Source organism: Argiope bruennichi, chromosome 11 (assembly GCF_947563725.1).
Source record: "Argiope bruennichi chromosome 11, qqArgBrue1.1, whole genome shotgun sequence".
NCBI classification, from domain to species: domain Eukaryota; kingdom Metazoa; phylum Arthropoda; class Arachnida; order Araneae; family Araneidae; genus Argiope; species Argiope bruennichi.
In genome coordinates, this window is record NC_079161.1 from 47153688 (window position 1) to 47175779 (window position 22092).

A 22092-nucleotide genomic window follows, 5' to 3' on the forward strand; every position below is an offset into this window, starting at 1 on the left:
TAAATAATATTATAAATGTTCATTATTTTCATTAGAATCTAAGAAAGAGATAATAGTTTATCGTATTAAAACATTTTTACATCAAAAAATTGTGTAGTATGCTCTAGGAGGAAAATTTTGATAATGATCCCTTTTCTATAAATTGAAAATTTCATAAATCAAAAGAAAATTGAAATTAGAAAACAGAAAGTTTTAATTGAATTTCCAAATTTTGATTACTGATGTAATTATATTTAACTAACTATTACTATCAAAATAAAATTAATTTTCAGTGCTTTTAGCTCTTTATTTATTAAGGACACTTTTAACTACTTCTGTAAAATTTATTTATTTAATTTTTATTTCATCAGTATTTCGCCCTTGTTTTAAAAAATATATGCTTTTAAAATTTCTTGATTATTATATTACAATGCAGAAATATGCCTTTCATTCAATAATTAAAAAAGCAGAACAATTTAAAAAATATATGCAATTTCAATCATATATTCATTTATTATTATCCAAAGGCCATTTTTAGAACCAATCTATAAATAAGCAGCTCGAATTTTATCAATCATATTAAAACTACATGATATTTTTATTGACTACTTGAACTAGATTAGACCATTTGGTTTGTATTTAAATAGTATTTGAGATGAGTTTTCCAATACCTAATTTTGACCGCATTACATAACAACCATTTTCAAAACCAATCCATAAATAATTAATTCTAATACTACCAATTTTATAAAAGCCATACTCGATTGTTATTTTTAGTGGTTACTTGTTGTAACTTTGGCTATTTGATTAATGTTCAATCGGCATTTAAGATGTGTCATAAGATGAGTAGTTTATTAATATGTATGTTTTTGTTATCGAATATGTTTTAAAAGCAAATAGTTAAGTCAGAAAATGAGAAAAAAATAATTAAAAAAACATTTAAAGCTTTAATTTACAAAAAATTAAATTATTTATCCATTGCAAATTAATAATTACAAAAGTAAATTTAACCCATAAGTAACACAAAATTAATTTTTGTTCTTCCACTTTAATAAAATATCGTTTGATTGCTTAAGCAGTTTTTGTTTCCCTCAGATTTATTATTTTTGTTTTTACCCCATCCAAAATTGCTTTCAGGCGAAAATTAACCCTAATTGTGTTTGTTTTCCTCTAGTATCGCCTGTCATAGATCCGCACTTTTTCCGTGAGAGTAACACAGTTGATGAAGGCGCCAGAACCAAATTGGTCTGCATCGTGACCAAGGGCGACCCCCCACTTCGTTTTCACTGGCTGAAGAATGGCTTGCCTTTTCTGGCTCATGGGGATACCACTGTACAGACGACAGAAGATTCTTCGATCGTGACCTTCAAGAAGGTCACATCAGCAGATCGCGGACTCTACACTTGTGTTGCGACTAATGTTGCTTCATCAGCAAACATGACTATGCAACTCATTGTAAATGGTATGTCACTTATTTTGAAAGATTTGTTGCATTTAATTTAATAACGAATAGTATTTTACAGATCTGATTTGATTTTTAATTGAAACATTGAACAAGAAAGTGGCTTAAATGAAAAGCAATTTGTAACATTTAAGTGTTTCTATTGTTGCATTTATTTAGGAACAAAAAATACTGATCTGAATTGATTTTTAAATAAAATGTTGCATAAGAAAGTGGCTTAAATGAAAAGCGATTTCCAATATGCCAAACAAATGTTTAAAAATTCTTAATAAGTAATAAAAGTTTTTAGAAATTAATGAAATTATATAAAAATATGAAAAATATTCGAAGAAATTAGAGAAATGTATTATTATGTAAATGTGTAAATTTTTGTGTTAAAAATTTACACATTTGCTGGTAACTACTCCAAAAATTGTAATAGTTAAATTTCTTCAAAGTAGACTTTGCAGTTATTTATCGAAAAGGCAGTGAATTTCAGATATGCGATGAATTTTCTGTAAAATTTTGATAATAAAATGTATTGAAATCAAGTCGTTAATACATTACATACATTAAAATTGAATGTCAGAAATTGATATGATTCTTCTTACGATCTTTTTGCACTTGATTTAAACCATGGTTTCACCGGAACATTTCTAAACTGTTAAAAGATTTCTATGTATTGAATAATATTTTCTCTTCGCAAACCAATAAAAAGTCTTGAAACATAGTAACTGGTCAATAACAACTTAAAATGCCTCCGAAAAATGTTTATAATGTTATGTATAATTTGTGAAATATCTCTAAGTGAAATTACATTCTCCGATTTCTGATGTAGAACTGAGTCTTATGTTTTGGATGAACTCAAAAATCTATAAAATATTCTTAATAAACTCCAAGTTATTTTTAAATTTAAAAGTACTTCAAAACTGAGTAAATATATTATCAATTATACATAAATATCAATTTATTTAAAACTGTGTTTTATATAAATACAGTTGTTTTATATAAATACAGTATACAATATTTATATAATATACGTTGATGCTGATTTTTTCTGGAAATCTTTAGTTCTATTAACTCTTAAAAGACACCTATTGTAAAATATTGAATTTAAGAAGCAGAAACACTGTCTAGAAAATATGCAAAAAGATTAAATAATTCATTACTAGCAACTTAAAATTGCATTAAAAAGATTTGGGCAAAAGAAATACATTTAACTTCTGGAAAATTAAAATTATTATTAAAGCACTAATTTTATTAGAGTTTTTAAACCGTGCTTTGATACTGCGCCACAATTTATAAGAAAAAGACCTCATTTTCTTATTAACATTTGAATGGCAGAAAGGAAAATGGTCTTATGGCAGAGAATGGCAGAAAATTATCTTTGAAGAAATCAAGACAGAAGTGACTAAAAAAGGTTGATACTTTATAATATTAAATAATAATTTTTCCTGAAATAAATATCTTAATCAGTGTTTCTTTGCATTTATGGACAATAAATTTTTAATAAATAAAAAGGTATGTTCTGAGAAAAGTCTCGATGAATCAAATGGTGATAACAAATTAAAGAAAAACACTCCTTTTTTTTTTTTTTAATAAAAACGTTGTAATTTTTTGTTTTGTTTTTTTACTTAATTCCCTCAGACATCGCAGATTATTTAAAACTTCGTTTATTATTGAGTTGCTTAGTGTTTATTGCTAATTTATTGTAACCTAAACAATTATCAATCATTTTTTGCTAAGAATTTCAACTCGTAATGAACACAACTACAATCATGAATTTAATAATTATCATATAGATGATGATGCTTTTATAGCGATTGTCATTTCCAAATTCATATATTAGCTTTGAACAATGGTGAACATATTTCACTGTACAAAAATTTCTATACATCATCATTATTGAAGAAAAAATTAAATTCTTAAAAAAAGATTTGATTACACTTTTTTTGCTGTCTTTTACTTAATTCTCTCAGACATCACAAATTATTTAAAATTTTGTTTATCACTGAGTTTCTTAGTGTTTATTGCTAATCGTTGCAGTAACTTAAACAGTTATCGATCTTTTAGTGTTGACAATTTTGATTCGAAATACAATCATGAATTTAATGATTATTATATGGATGAAGATGATATTATTATATCGAATGTCATTTCCAAATTAATATATTTGCTTAGAAGAACGGTGAACATATTTTCACTTAGCAAAATTTTCTATACATCCTCATTATTCAAGAAAAAATTCAATTCTTAGAAAAACACTTGATTGCATTTATAACAATATTCTTTGCAACAGTAAAAATATTTAGTGTTTAATGCTATTTTTGCAGTCATTTAAGCAGTTATCGATATTTTAGTACTAATAATTTCAACTCCTGGTACAATCATGAATTTAATGATTATTATATGGATGAAGATAATGATGATGCTATTATATCAAATGTCATTTCCAAATTAATATACTTGCTTTGAAAAACGGCTAAATATTTTCAATTTACAAACATTTCTATTCAAGATCATATTCAAGAACAAATTAAATTTTTAGAATTCTTTGATTGTATTTTTAACGTTAATCATTGCACAGTAAAAATACGTCAGAAAATAAAGACAGATCGTTGGAAAAATGGATTTGCTCTGATTTTTTTTTCAAGAAAATGCAACAAGACAAATTACACCAATATATCTTCATCATGGGAGAAATTAGTCATATTTTATAGATAAATACTCTTCGAATTATTAATATACTCCATTTTAGTAAAATTTCTGATAATAATACAACAAATATAATTAATTAGTAACCGAAAATTAATCATAATTAAGTTTACTAATTTGAAAAAATTGTATAACTATGCAGTTAAAAAAGTAGTTTAGCTATAAATAATCACGGGCTCTGGAAAAATAAGAAAAAAGTCGTGAAGGTATTTCGGCACCACAGAAGAATTTTCGTTATTCCTTGAAACGCATAATTACTTGTTTATCTCTTTAATTACGAGTTTTTCCTTTTTCCTTTGACCAAATAAATTAGATCATTATTCGGAAGGCTCAGAGGGAAGTGTTATCAAATAAACTTTTTGATCATGGGAACAAAGTGAAGTAAACTAGATTAGGAAGAGAGCAAAAAACAGTTCACACAAACCAAAAAATAAACAATGCGATCAATATGGTTAGAAATGAAAAATGAGACTGTTTCGCACATCTTCTGATACTTTTTACGCCATTGAGAGAGAGAGAAAAAATGTTGTCCAGAAATTGATTAAAATGAAATCACACATTTTCACACTTAATTTTCATTTTCAGAGATCTTCTTGTGATAGGATTTATGTTTAGTTGAGAATTTTGAATCCCATCAGTTCGAATATCTTAGAAGAAACACAGTGGAACTTGACTAATTCGAAGATGGTAACACCACACGTAAAATGCAATTGATCAAATACTCGAATTTAAGAAAACTAGATGAAAAAATGCAACTAAAAGAAATGCATTTATTGGACTAAAATGTTAATGAGAATTTCCTTTTTTAGTATTTTATTTATTAATAATTAATCAGTTCTTTTTGATTGCAAACTATTTACTTAATATAATAATTGTAACAAGTTAGACATGCGAATCAACTTTGAGAAAATGCATCTTAAGACAAAAAAAGTGGTACTTTTAATTGCACAATTAACATATTGTATTTTGATTGGTTGGAGATTGCAAAACGACGAAATCGACCAGATGTTGATATTATGATCGATATCAAGCATTTATTTTGTTTTATGTTTCAAAATTGAAAACGGTGATGTATAAGCGATGATTAATGATTTACTTAAGGGCATAAATTTTCATGTAAAATAAAAATTGTTTAGTTCAGAATAGCATTGTTATTAGTGATATTATAAAATTGTACAGTGGATAATGTTATTAGAATTTATCTCAAAGATAAAGATTAGGCGGATATTAATGGCTTATTTAAGAATGATGAGATTTGATATTAAATAAAAATAGTTGAAATCAACATAGCTATTGTAGCTGAGGGATACGTTTCTTGGCTTCATCAATTATTTTAAATATGTAGATTTATAAGAAAGTAACAGTTAATGAAAATTATAAAGTAATATAATAAATAAAACAATTATAATCAAACATCCTAATAATAACAATAAATGTATAAATCCTTTTTCAAAACAAACAGCATGTCTTTTTATATATTCCATGAATATTCCTTTTAGTGTGCCTTGTTTTTCAATAGAAAAAAAAATTATTGAATGCATTATAAAGCCATAAAATTAAGTGAATTACATTTATACATTAAAAACATTTATACATTATTCAGTATTACATTATACATTATTCATTATTACGTTATCCATTATCCATTATTACATTTATACATTATCCATTAAAATTATTGAATTATATTTAAAAGATTATTCACTTTCCATCAATTAAGACACAAATGTTTCTATACCAGAATGGTTTTTATTGGTTATACACGACAATGCCTCTTGCATTGTCGTCAGAATTTTAATGCGTTATAAAGCAATACAATTAAGTAAATTAAATACTTTAAAAGATTATTCACTTTCTTTCAATTAAGACACAAATGTTTCTATACCAGAATTTTATATATTCCATGAATATTCCTTTTAGTGTGCCTTGGTTTTCAATAGAAAAAAAATTATTGAATGCATTATAAAGCCATAAAATTAAGTGAATTACATTTATACATTAAAAACATTTATACATTATTCATTATCACATTATACATTATTCATTATTACGTTATCCATTATCCATTATTACATTTATACATTATCCATTAAAATTATTGAATTATATTTAAAAGATTATTCACTTTCCATCAATTAAGACACAAATGTTTCTATACCAGAATGGTTTTTATTGGTTATACACGACAATGCCTCTTGCATTGTCGTCAGAATTTTAATGCGTTATAAAGCAATACAATTAAGTAAATTAAATACTTTAAAAGATTATTCACTTTCTATCAATTAAGACACAAATGTTTCTATACCAGAATTTTATATATTCCATGAATATTCCTTTTAGTGTGCCTTGGTTTTCAATAGAAAAAAAATTATTGAATGCATTATAAAGCCATAAAATTAAGTGAATTACATTTATACATTAAAAACATTTATACATTATTCATTATCACATTATACATTATTCATTATTACGTTATCCATTATCCATTATTACATTTATACATTATCCATTAAAATTATTGAATTATATTTAAAAGATTATTCACTTTCCATCAATTAAGACACAAATGTTTCTATACCAGAATGGTTTTTATTGGTTATACACGACAATGCCTCTTGCATTGTCGTCAGAATTTTAATGCGTTATAAAGCAATACAATTAAGTAAATTAAATACTTTAAAAGATTATTCACTTTCTATCAATTAATAAACAAATGTTTCTATACCAGAATGTTTTTTATTAGTTATACATGACAATGCAAGAGTCATTGTGGTCAGAATTTTAATGGATTATAAAGCAATAAAATTAAGTGAATTAAATACTTTAAAAGATTATTCACTTTCCATCAATTAAGAGGTAAAGGTTTCTATACCAGAATATTTTTTATTGGATATACACAACAATGCCTCTTGCATTGTTGAGTATAACTAATAAAACCCATTCTGATATAGTTGCTTTTTTTTCATAATTTTTAGTTCTAGCTTCTAATAAATCAAATGAATTCGAACTTCAAATGATATTTGTAAATTACATGTCTAGGGAATTCAACGGATCAAATGAAAGATTCAAATCAGTAATATCCTAATTAGCTAAATTCCACTGACTTTATGAATTGGAGTGTTTTAGTAAAATAGTGTTTTATTGTAATAATTAAATAGTTAACGATTAAATGTTTCTTCTATTTTTATCGATTTCGTTTCGATAAATGTGTATTTATTCGATTCGATAAACATAGATGGAAAAAGAAAAAGAGCTAATATTATTATTTTTTCGATTCTTAAGAATTGGGTATTTTATTCAATTGAAAACCTATTACCAATCCTATTAACTACTATTTTAAAATCTTTCTTTCCATTTTAACATAATTTAGCAAATTTAGCATTTTTAACATAATTTACAAAAATAATGTTGCTAAAAATGGAAAAAGAAGGAAAAAAAATGAATATTCAGTATTTAATTTTAAATATACGTTTCTTGATGTCATTACTGTTTTGCAAAATTTTATAAAAGATTGTGATAGAAAATAATTTTTACTAACATTCGAAATCATATAATTTAACATTTTAATATTCCATCAAGAATTGCGAACAAAGAATGCCCGAAGAAGCAATTCGTAGTTTCCACATTTTCTGAAAATCAATCTTTCTATGCGCGTCAATAATTCATAAACTTCATTTTGCCTCCATTTATTTTGCAAAAGATACACAACTTCGAACAAAAGAAAATCCTGTTGCTCTATTTTTGTACCACACAGCACCACGTGAGGTATTTAAAAGTTAATTGACCGCCAAAACAAGTCAGCATACATGATTGATGTGCACTGTAAACACTAAAAAACAAATTAAGAAAATAAAAGAAGTGTAAAAAAGTTCACTGCTTTAAACCATAAAGTTTCCGAACCCCAACATTCTTTCAAAAATTTAGCTACTGCTACTGGCATATCCCAAAACAAAATTCACGATCACACGCTGGGTTTGTAGCTTTAAATCAATAAAATGATGGATTTTTACTTGAGCTTAAACAACCAATTTTATTTTGTTTTGTTTTGTTACAGTTCCGCCGCAGTTCACTGTTGAGCCAAAAAATTCAACTGTCGTGCTTGGGAACACAGTGTGGCTGGACTGTGCAGCTGTTGGCTTTCCTGCGCCGAGCATTCTGTGGAAGAAACTCATCTATACAGGTGATGATGTTAAATTCATTGAATATTTATATTTGAAGATAAATTGCTTTTAATAAGTAGGCAATTATTTTTTTTATTGGCTTCATTGCTTTTCTCTAAGAAGTCAATAAAAAAATCAATTCTTTTATTATTTTTCGATGATGATAGATCTTAATTTTTTAATCAATTTGTTGATGTAATGATTAAGAGTTTGATAAAACAAATATCTTTCTTAATTTTTTTTCTTTTTAATGGTGACGGCTTAATTAATATCTGATGAATGAAACTTAAATCTTTATTTCTTCGCAGACTTATTTTTAATGAATACAAGCCGTCTTTAGCGACCAGCTGGTTCACTAGAAATATTGCTTGAATATACTTTTTATTTAAATTCCTTATGCAAAACGTATTGCTCATAATACACTTTACACCCAAAAAAACATTTTCTAACATCTAATTGTGACAGTAATCTCAATATTATTTTACACGTGTTTTATATGAGTTAAAATAACACAATCCAATCCCATGACATCAGACTGTTATTAAACACGTAACTTTCAAAGAATAATCTATCTTCTATTTTTAACGATTTTTTAACTTCATTTTCTTATTTCTTATATAAATTACAGAGATATTAAATGAAATCTAACTTTCTTATAAAATAATGAAAGGAAATGATATTATTAAATGTTTGCGGAACATTGCAAAACATTTGAACTTCAATTCTACAGTGGAATCTCCTTTAAAAATTATTTAAAAATTGTTTTTAAAAAATGCCAAAATTTAGGGAATATTTGCACTGCGGTTAAATTTGTATAACTCAAAAAACAAATTTCTTTATTTTAAAATGGAGAATAAATGAATGGAATCAAACTTCATAAATCATTCGCCAAAAGCACCAGAGGCTGGTTTAAATTTTGCGTCATTACAGTTCAAATTAAAATTTCAAAAATCGCTGCAAGATGCACATTCCTGCCTTTTAAAGTATATCTATGTTAAATTTAGTCTGCCCTATAAAGAGTCAACACACACAGAGCCTTTTATTATTAGAAGAGATAGCATATATTCTGTTCTGAAATACTCTTCAACTGGGCTTCATATAGAAGCATTTTCACACCGTGTATTTATTTTTCCCTTTTCTGTTTAATTTTTAATTATATATAATTCAGTTCTTCAATAATTCATTTTTTATAATCTGCACAAAGTAAGAAAGCTTTCAATATAAATTTAATTATTTTTTTTTGTTTTAAATCTGGAAATATTAATATATTTAAAATTATTTTTCAATCCTTTTTGTCTTTCTCAGAAGAATTCTACTAATTTTTTAAATAATTTCCTGCAACTATTTATAATCTTGCTTGATTTACTTAACTAGCTAAAATTTATTATTAGCAGCTTCTAATTTCATGAAGTCATAAGCACAAAGGAAAAATTTCCCAAGCTTTAAGTAATTAAATTTAATTAATTATTTAGAATAAAAAAAATCCCGTGTAATTTTCAAAAAAAATATTAACTGATATAAAAAAAATAATAATTAATTGGATAAAATAAAATAAGTGATGAAACCTCTTTTTTGAGTTTTAATTAGTTATTCTAGGTTCGAAATAAAATTTTTGGTGATAATCTTTTGAGAGTACCCGCATTTCAACACATTCACATGCAATTATTGATGCATTGCACAGAAATTAGATGCAAGCTTCGAAAAAAAAGAGTGCGTTATCTAATTGTGTTCTCGGCGTACGTATTAATCATCAGAAATGCTGTAAATGGAAATATAATATAATTATCTATAAAGAAACTCTTTTTTTTTCTCCAGATTAATTTAGAATTTTATTTTCTTGAAATTAATTATAACAATGGATAATTTCATGAATTTGTGTGCATTCCTTTCCTCCTCCTCCCCCCCCCCCAACAATTATGTCTTTCTTTATGAAATAATTCGAAACACTGAATCCCTAAAAAGAAATTGTTTTTTTTTATCCTAACTAAAAAAAAAAATTATTACTTCCACATATTTTTAAAAAAACAGGATTTTTTTTTAATCCCTGGAACAAATAAATAAAATTACTTGAAAATAATTATGAAGGATTTGAAGAAAACCGTTTTAAATTAAAGAAATGGAAACCTTAAGCTTCATATCTTATTTGCGTTTTATATTTCGAGCATTAAACTTGATTTTTAATAAACAATAGGAAAATAAAGCATTGAATATAAAATTATCTCAATTATTAATGTTTCTTTTATTTTGATTCCTCATTGCTCTATTAATAATAAATTCTATTAATAGATTGATATAATTGATTATTAATATTGCGTCTTAATTTCAAGCATTCTTTTTTTACTAAACAGCACGAAAATAATGTAATAAATATAAAATTATCTCAATTATTAATGTTTCTTCTATTTTGATTCCTCATTGCTCTATTAATAATAAATTCTATTAATTGATTAATATAATGGATTATTAATATTGCGTCTTTAATTTCAGGCATTAAATTTCTTTTTTAATAAACAGTAAGAAAATAATGCAACAAATATAAAATTATCTTAATTATTAATGAGTCTTCTGCTTTGATTCCTCATTGCTCTAATAATAATAAATTCTATTAATTGATTGGCATAATCGATTATTAATATTGCGTCTTAATTTCAAGCATTAAATTTCTTTTTTAATAAACAGTAGGAAAATGATGCGATAAATATAAAATTATATCAATTATTAATAATTCTTCTGTTTTGATTTCTCATTGCTCTATTAATAATAAATTCTATTAATAGATGGATATAATTGATTATTAATATTGCGTCTTAATTTCAAGCATTCTTTTTTTACTAAACAGCACGAAAATAATGTAATAAATATAAAATTATCTCAATTATTAATGTTTCTTCTATTTTGATTCCTCATTGCTCTATTAATAATAAATTCTATTAATTGATTAATATAATGGATTATTAATATTGCGTCTTTAATTTCAGGCATTAAATTTCTTTTTTAATAAACAGTAAGAAAATAATGCAACAAATATAAAATTATCTTAATTATTAATGAGTCTTCTGCTTTGATTCCTCATTGCTCTAATAATAATAAATTCTATTAATTGATTGGCATAATCGATTATTAATATTGCGTCTTAATTTCAAGCATTAAATTTCTTTTTTAATAAACAGTAGGAAAATGATGCGATAAATATAAAATTATATCAATTATTAATAATTCTTCTGTTTTGATTTCTCATTGCTCTATTAATAATAAATTCTATTAATAGATTGATATAATTGATTATTAATATTGCGTCTTAATTTCAAGCATTCTTTTTTTACTAAACAGCACGAAAATAATGTAATAAATATAAAATTATCTCAATTATTAATGTTTCTTCTATTTTGATTCCTCATTGCTCTATTAATAATAAATTCTATTAATTGATTAATATAATGGATTATTAATATTGCGTCTTTAATTTCAGGCATTAAATTTCTTTTTTAATAAACAGTAAGAAAATAATGCAACAAATATAAAATTATCTTAATTATTAATGAGTCTTCTGCTTTGATTCCTCATTGCTCTAATAATAATAAATTCTATTAATTGATTGGCATAATCGATTATTAATATTGCGTCTTAATTTCAAGCATTAAATTTCTTTTTTAATAAACAGTAGGAAAATGATGCGATAAATATAAAATTATATCAATTATTAATAATTCTTCTGTTTTGATTTCTCATTGCTCTATTAATAATAAATTCTATTAATAGATGGATATAATTGATTATTCATATTGCGTCTTTAATTTCAAGCATTAAATTTCGTTTTTAATAAACAGTAAGAAAATAATGCAACAAATATAAAATTATCTTAATTATTAATGAGTCTTCTGCTTTGATTCCTCATTGCTCTAATAATAATAAATTCTATTAATTGATTGGCATAATCGATTATTAATATTGCGTCTTAATTTCAAGCATTAAATTTCTTTTTTAATAAACAGTAGGAAAATGATGCAATAAATATAAAATTATATCAATTATTAATAATTCTTCTGTTTTGATTTCTCATTGCTCTATTAATAATAAATTCTATTAATAGATGGATATAATTGATTATTAATATTGCGTCTTAATTTCAAGCATTCTTTTTTTACTAAACAGCACGAAAATAATGTAATAAATATAAAATTATCTCAATTATTAATGTTTCTTCTATTTTGATTCCTCATTGCTCTATTAATAATAAATTCTATTAATTGATTAATATAATGGATTATTAATATTGCGTCTTTAATTTCAGGCATTAAATTTCTTTTTTAATAAACAGTAAGAAAATAATGCAACAAATATAAAATTATCTTAATTATTAATGAGTCTTCTGCTTTGATTCCTCATTGCTCTAATAATAATAAATTCTATTAATTGATTGGCATAATCGATTATTAATATTGCGTCTTAATTTCAAGCATTAAATTTCTTTTTTAATAAACAGTAGGAAAATGATGCGATAAATATAAAATTATATCAATTATTAATAATTCTTCTGTTTTGATTTCTCATTGCTCTATTAATAATAAATTCTATTAATAGATGGATATAATTGATTATTAATATTGCGTCTTAATTTCAAGCATTCTTTTTTTACTAAACAGCACGAAAATAATGTAATAAATATAAAATTATCTCAATTATTAATGTTTCTTCTATTTTGATTCCTCATTGCTCTATTAATAATAAATTCTATTAATTGATTAATATAATGGATTATTAATATTGCGTCTTTAATTTCAGGCATTAAATTTCTTTTTTAATAAACAGTAAGAAAATAATGCAACAAATATAAAATTATCTTAATTATTAATGAGTCTTCTGCTTTGATTCCTCATTGCTCTAATAATAATAAATTCTATTAATTGATTGGCATAATCGATTATTAATATTGCGTCTTAATTTCAAGCATTAAATTTCTTTTTTAATAAACAGTAGGAAAATGATGCAATAAATATAAAATTATATCAATTATTAATAATTCTTCTGTTTTGATTTCTCATTGCTCTATTAATAATAAATTCTATTAATAGATGGATATAATTGATTATTAATATTGCGTCTTAATTTCAAGCATTCTTTTTTTACTAAACAGCACGAAAATAATGTAATAAATATAAAATTATCTCAATTATTAATGTTTCTTCTATTTTGATTCCTCATTGCTCTATTAATAATAAATTCTATTAATTGATTAATATAATGGATTATTAATATTGCGTCTTTAATTTCAGGCATTAAATTTCTTTTTTAATAAACAGTAAGAAAATAATGCAACAAATATAAAATTATCTTAATTATTAATGAGTCTTCTGCTTTGATTCCTCATTGCTCTAATAATAATAAATTCTATTAATTGATTGGCATAATCGATTATTAATATTGCGTCTTAATTTCAAGCATTAAATTTCTTTTTTAATAAACAGTAGGAAAATGATGCAATAAATATAAAATTATATCAATTATTAATAATTCTTCTGTTTTGATTTCTCATTGCTCTATTAATAATAAATTCTATTAATAGATGGATATAATTGATTATTAATATTGCGTCTTAATTTCAAGCATTCTTTTTTTACTAAACAGCACGAAAATAATGTAATAAATATAAAATTATCTCAATTATTAATGTTTCTTCTATTTTGATTCCTCATTGCTCTATTAATAATAAATTCTATTAATTGATTAATATAATGGATTATTAATATTGCGTCTTTAATTTCAAGCATTAAATTTCGTTTTTAATAAACAGTAAGAAAATAATGCAACAAATATAAAATTATCTTAATTATTAATGAGTCTTCTGCTTTGATTCCTCATTGCTCTAATAATAATAAATTCTATTAATTGATTGGCATAATCGATTATTAATATTGCGTCTTAATTTCAAGCATTAAATTTCTTTTTTAATAAACAGTAGGAAAATGATGCAATAAATATAAAATTATATCAATTATTAATAATTCTTCTGTTTTGATTTCTCATTGCTCTATTAATAATAAATTCTATTAATAGATGGATATAATTGATTATTAATATTGCGTCTTAATTTCAAGCATTCTTTTTTTACTAAACAGCACGAAAATAATGTAATAAATATAAAATTATCTCAATTATTAATGTTTCTTCTATTTTGATTCCTCATTGCTCTATTAATAATAAATTCTATTAATTGATTAATATAATGGATTATTAATATTGCGTCTTTAATTTCAGGCATTAAATTTCTTTTTTAATAAACAGTAAGAAAATAATGCAACAAATATAAAATTATCTTAATTATTAATGAGTCTTCTGCTTTGATTCCTCATTGCTCTAATAATAATAAATTCTATTAATTGATTGGCATAATCGATTATTAATATTGCGTCTTAATTTCAAGCATTAAATTTCTTTTTTAATAAACAGTAGGAAAATGATGCAATAAATATAAAATTATATCAATTATTAATAATTCTTCTGTTTTGATTTCTCATTGCTCTATTAATAATAAATTCTATTAATAGATGGATATAATTGATTATTAATATTGCGTCTTAATTTCAAGCATTCTTTTTTTACTAAACAGCACGAAAATAATGTAATAAATATAAAATTATCTCAATTATTAATGTTTCTTCTATTTTGATTCCTCATTGCTCTATTAATAATAAATTCTATTAATTGATTAATATAATGGATTATTAATATTGCGTCTTTAATTTCAGGCATTAAATTTCTTTTTTAATAAACAGTAAGAAAATAATGCAACAAATATAAAATTATCTTAATTATTAATGAGTCTTCTGCTTTGATTCCTCATTGCTCTAATAATAATAAATTCTATTAATTGATTGGCATAATCGATTATTAATATTGCGTCTTAATTTCAAGCATTAAATTTCTTTTTTAATAAACAGTAGGAAAATGATGCGATAAATATAAAATTATATCAATTATTAATAATTCTTCTGTTTTGATTTCTCATTGCTCTATTAATAATAAATTCTATTAATAGATGGATATAATTGATTATTAATATTGCGTCTTAATTTCAAGCATTCTTTTTTTACTAAACAGCACGAAAATAATGTAATAAATATAAAATTATCTCAATTATTAATGTTTCTTCTATTTTGATTCCTCATTGCTCTATTAATAATAAATTCTATTAATTGATTAATATAATGGATTATTAATATTGCGTCTTTAATTTCAGGCATTAAATTTCTTTTTTAATAAACAGTAAGAAAATAATGCAACAAATATAAAATTATCTTAATTATTAATGAGTCTTCTGCTTTGATTCCTCATTGCTCTAATAATAATAAATTCTATTAATTGATTGGCATAATCGATTATTAATATTGCGTCTTAATTTCAAGCATTAAATTTCTTTTTTAATAAACAGTAGGAAAATGATGCGATAAATATAAAATTATATCAATTATTAATAATTCTTCTGTTTTGATTTCTCATTGCTCTATTAATAATAAATTCTATTAATAGATTGATATAATTGATTATTAATATTGCGTCTTAATTTCAAGCATTCTTTTTTTACTAAACAGCACGAAAATAATGTAATAAATATAAAATTATCTCAATTATTAATGTTTCTTCTATTTTGATTCCTCATTGCTCTATTAATAATAAATTCTATTAATTGATTAATATAATGGATTATTAATATTGCGTCTTTAATTTCAGGCATTAAATTTCTTTTTTAATAAACAGTAAGAAAATAATGCAACAAATATAAAATTATCTTAATTATTAATGAGTCTTCTGCTTTGATTCCTCATTGCTCTAATAATAATAAATTCTATTAATTGATTGGCATAATCGATTATTAATATTGCGTCTTAATTTCAAGCATTAAATTTCTTTTTTAATAAACAGTAGGAAAATGATGCGATAAATATAAAATTATATCAATTATTAATAATTCTTCTGTTTTGATTTCTCATTGCTCTATTAATAATAAATTCTATTAATAGATGGATATAATTGATTATTAATATTGCGTCTTAATTTCAAGCATTCTTTTTTTACTAAACAGCACGAAAATAATGTAATAAATATAAAATTATCTCAATTATTAATGTTTCTTCTATTTTGATTCCTCATTGCTCTATTAATAATAAATTCTATTAATTGATTAATATAATGGATTATTAATATTGCGTCTTTAATTTCAGGCATTAAATTTCTTTTTTAATAAACAGTAAGAAAATAATGCAACAAATATAAAATTATCTTAATTATTAATGAGTCTTCTGCTTTGATTCCTCATTGCTCTAATAATAATAAATTCTATTAATTGATTGGCATAATCGATTATTAATATTGCGTCTTAATTTCAAGCATTAAATTTCTTTTTTAATAAACAGTAGGAAAATGATGCGATAAATATAAAATTATATCAATTATTAATAATTCTTCTGTTTTGATTTCTCATTGCTCTATTAATAATAAATTCTATTAATAGATTGATATAATTGATTATTAATATTGCGTCTTAATTTCAAGCATTCTTTTTTTACTAAACAGCACGAAAATAATGTAATAAATATAAAATTATCTCAATTATTAATGTTTCTTCTATTTTGATTCCTCATTGCTCTATTAATAATAAATTCTATTAATTGATTAATATAATGGATTATTAATATTGCGTCTTTAATTTCAGGCATTAAATTTCTTTTTTAATAAACAGTAAGAAAATAATGCAACAAATATAAAATTATCTTAATTATTAATGAGTCTTCTGCTTTGATTCCTCATTGCTCTAATAATAATAAATTCTATTAATTGATTGGCATAATCGATTATTAATATTGCGTCTTAATTTCAAGCATTAAATTTCTTTTTTAATAAACAGTAGGAAAATGATGCGATAAATATAAAATTATATCAATTATTAATAATTCTTCTGTTTTGATTTCTCATTGCTCTATTAATAATAAATTCTATTAATAGATGGATATAATTGATTATTCATATTGCGTCTTTAATTTCAAGCATTAAATTTCGTTTTTAATAAACAGTAAGAAAATAATGCAACAAATATAAAATTATCTTAATTATTAATGAGTCTTCTGCTTTGATTCCTCATTGCTCTAATAATAATAAATTCTATTAATTGATTGGCATAATCGATTATTAATATTGCGTCTTAATTTCAAGCATTAAATTTCTTTTTTAATAAACAGTAGGAAAATGATGCGATAAATATAAAATTATATCAATTATTAATAATTCTTCTGTTTTGATTTCTCATTGCTCTATTAATAATAAATTCTATTAATAGATGGATATAATTGATTATTCATATTGCGTCTTTAATTTCAAGCATTAAATTTCGTTTTTAATAAACAGTAAGAAAATAATGCAACAAATATAAAATTATCTTAATTATTAATGAGTCTTCTGCTTTGATTCCTCATTGCTCTAATAATAATAAATTCTATTAATTGATTGGCATAATCGATTATTAATATTGCGTCTTAATTTCAAGCATTAAATTTCTTTTTTAATAAACAGTAGGAAAATGATGCAATAAATATAAAATTATATCAATTATTAATAATTCTTCTGTTTTGATTCCTCATTGCTCTAATAATAATAAATTCTATTAATAGATGGATATAATTGATTATTCATATTGCGTCTTTAATTTCAAGCATTAAATTTCGTTTTTAATAAACAGTAAGAAAATAATGCAACAAATATAAAATTATCTTAATTATTAATGAGTCTTCTGCTTTGATTCCTCATTGCTCTAATAATAATAAATTCTATTAATTGATTGGCATAATCGATTATTAATATTGCGTCTTAATTTCAAGCATTAAATTTCTTTTTTAATAAACAGTAGGAAAATGATGCGATAAATATAAAATTATATCAATTATTAATAATTCTTCTGTTTTGATTTCTCATTGCTCTATTAATAATAAATTCTATTAATAGATGGATATAATTGATTATTCATATTGCGTCTTTAATTTCAAGCATTAAATTTCGTTTTTAATAAACAGTAAGAAAATAATGCAACAAATATAAAATTATCTTAATTATTAATGAGTCTTCTGCTTTGATTCCTCATTGCTCTAATAATAATAAATTCTATTAATTGATTGGCATAATCGATTATTAATATTGCGTCTTAATTTCAAGCATTAAATTTCTTTTTTAATAAACAGTAGGAAAATGATGCGATAAATATAAAATTATATCAATTATTAATAATTCTTCTGTTTTGATTTCTCATTGCTCTATTAATAATAAATTCTATTAATAGATTGATATAATTGATTATTAATATTGCGTCTTAATTTCAAGCATTCTTTTTTTACTAAACAGCACGAAAATAATGTAATAAATATAAAATTATCTCAATTATTAATGTTTCTTCTATTTTGATTCCTCATTGCTCTATTAATAATAAATTCTATTAATTGATTAATATAATGGATTATTAATATTGCGTCTTTAATTTCAGGCATTAAATTTCTTTTTTAATAAACAGTAAGAAAATAATGCAACAAATATAAAATTATCTTAATTATTAATGAGTCTTCTGCTTTGATTCCTCATTGCTCTAATAATAATAAATTCTATTAATTGATTGGCATAATCGATTATTAATATTGCGTCTTAATTTCAAGCATTAAATTTCTTTTTTAATAAACAGTAGGAAAATGATGCGATAAATATAAAATTATATCAATTATTAATAATTCTTCTGTTTTGATTTCTCATTGCTCTATTAATAATAAATTCTATTAATAGATGGATATAATTGATTATTCATATTGCGTCTTTAATTTCAAGCATTAAATTTCGTTTTTAATAAACAGTAAGAAAATAATGCAACAAATATAAAATTATCTTAATTATTAATGAGTCTTCTGCTTTGATTCCTCATTGCTCTAATAATAATAAATTCTATTAATTGATTGGCATAATCGATTATTAATATTGCGTCTTAATTTCAAGCATTAAATTTCTTTTTTAATAAACAGTAGGAAAATGATGCAATAAATATAAAATTATATCAATTATTAATAATTCTTCTGTTTTGATTCCTCATTGCTCTAATAATAATAAATTCTATTAATAGATGGATATAATTGATTATTCATATTGCGTCTTAATTTCAAGCATTGAATTTTTTTTTAATAAACAGTAGAAAAATAAAGTAATAAATAAAAAATTATCCCAAATTTTAATGTTTCTTCTATTTTGATTTCACATTGCACTATTAATAATAAATTCTATTAATTGTTTGACATAATTTATAATTGATATTGCGTCTTAATTTCAAGTATTAAACTTTATTTTTAATGAACAATAGGAAAATAAAGTTATTAATATAAAACAGAAGAATTAGTTAATAGAAGATTAGTAGTTAATAGCAGAATTGTTTCTTCTACTTTGGTTTCTCATTTCTCGATCAATAATAAATTCTATTAATCGATTGATGTAATTGATTATTAATATTGCGTCTTAATTTCAAGTATTAAATTTGTTTTTTAATAAACAGTAGGAAAATAAAGTAATAGATATAAAATTATCCCAATTCTTAATGTTTCTTCTATTTTGATTTCTCATTGCTCTATTAATAACCAATTCTATTAATTGATCAATATAATTGATTATTAATAGAACAATGAATAATTTTCTATTTTTTCTTAAAAAATATTCAAAATTAGACTCAGTTACTATATAACTTTGAGCTTATTCTTAAATACGCATGTTCAAATACATTTGTTTTCATAAAACATTGTGAAATAACTTTAGTTCAAAGTATTCCAAATTATCACGGCTTAAGCAGTCGAATTAGGAATTATTTCAATTATGTGAATATTTCTTATTAATTACACATTTATGTACAATTTGTAATATTGAATCCCCAAAACCCTTTAAAAAGGTAATCAGTTTCCAGTTGCATAACTGCCTTCAATTAGAATCCTTTTTAAGTGATAATTACTATCTATCTTCTTGTTTATTAGTTGCTAACGGTTAATTATTTAAAATATCATCACAGAAATTATGAAATATTGCTGAAAGTAAATCACACCAATTAACATTCACCGCTTTGCAAGCTTATTAAATGTAATTTAAAACTGACATTATTCATCACTTTTGATGAATAATGTCAGTTTTAAATTATGATTTGATGCTTGTTATGAAATTTTTCAGAGTTAAAAGACACTGCGAAGAATTTAAAGAATGCAATAAATAGTATGTAATTGCTATCGATTTAATATTATGTTGTTTTTCTATCTCCATAAAATATAAATATTTTGCTTTGTGTGGGTTTTGGAAGTTACTAAAAATGCTTTATCGTTTAGCTTCCCAATATTTTCTATTTGTATTGTAAATTAAAGATATAATGCTAAAATATTAGTTAAGCTTGATGTAACATATTATTTCGGTAGGCTGTTAATGTCTTTCGAAAATATTTTTTTAATTTAAAAAATCTGGTGTTCATTAACTTAAATTAATTTAATTTTTAATAAATTAAATTTATTTTAAAATTTTTAGTTGATACAGCCCTTTTGCAGAAGAATTTTAATTCATTGGAATATGTCTTATTCATTTAAACTTTATTTTAAGTTTTTTTATATGTAATAATAATGTTTTAACAGGGTTTAAAATAATAAAAGGAGAAATTAAAATGTGAAAAATAAAAAAAATTGCAAAAAAAAAGATAGGATATAAGTTTGAATGCGAGATGCAATGCCCTTTTGAAAATCTGATGAAAAAGTATAAGATGATATTTAAATTTTGATTCTCAAATTTTAAGAATAATTGCATAATAGGGCTAAATTAATATCATTTTAAAAATTATGTATTTCTTTTGTAAACTTCCACGAATTAAAATACTTATTTATAAATTTTGATCTCGTATAAAGTGGTAGTTGCTTTTTTTTCACCTCATATAATCAGAAACTAGCAACATAATGATAGAATAAACGAAAAGAGTAAAAAATATATACATTTAAAAAATTCTAAAATATTAACACAGGTTCATGTTAAAGATACGTATGTAATTTTTCTTTTAATTTTGATACCAAAATGTTTACTAAAGGTCATCACAAACACGATAAACGCTGCACATTACAGAAAAGTAACAGATAAACAGGAAACAAGATAGAACACAAAAGACAATAACGCATCAGTTACTACAACTTCTACATCCTAAAACAAAGTAGCTGCTGCTACGAGACAACTGTGGGAAAATAGGCAGATGTTTTCTTTAGATAACTCAATAGCTTCCTCAATGTCTTTACATCTCCGGAAAAGGGTTTTGTTCTGGTGAAAAATATTTGTAGGTGTTGTAAATGATGCTCGGTTCTAACGTACTCAACATTTTCCTACTATTTTAGGAAAGAATTGGTTTTCATGTATTCATTTATTAGTTTTAAAAAATCGTTTGCATTTTTTATTCGTAATATGAATTACTCAAAGCAGCATCTGTTTCTCTAAACTCTTGTGAAATGAATAACGTATTTCTATATAAATTTTAATAAATATATCATTCAATTTATTTCATATACATGCAAGTAATTTTGTGATTTAAAAAAAATAGTAAATAGAAATATGTATAAATACGCAATTGGCGATGAAAAATCGAACAAATAAGGGTTTTGTATGTGTATAAAATTATATGTAGATATAAGAAATGATGCTTAGTTCCAATAAACATGACATTTTGAAGAATTGGTTTTTATATATTCATTTACTAGGTTTAGAAAATCGTTTGTT

At 23.1% G+C, this 22092-nt stretch overlaps 1 protein-coding gene across 4 annotated transcripts in view; it reads left to right on the forward strand.

The window, feature by feature from the left end:
* LOC129957597 (cell adhesion molecule Dscam2-like) overlaps positions 1-22092 on the forward strand; it is a 929106-nt gene that overhangs the window by 744930 nt on the left and 162084 nt on the right. For all 4 annotated transcript variants that reach the window (XM_056070014.1, XM_056070015.1, XM_056070016.1 and 1 more), the window contains exons 10-11: positions 1154-1441; positions 8190-8315. In XM_056070014.1, coding sequence (XP_055925989.1) covers positions 1154-1441; positions 8190-8315 — 414 coding nt within the window. The remainder of the gene's footprint in view (positions 1-1153; positions 1442-8189; positions 8316-22092) is intronic.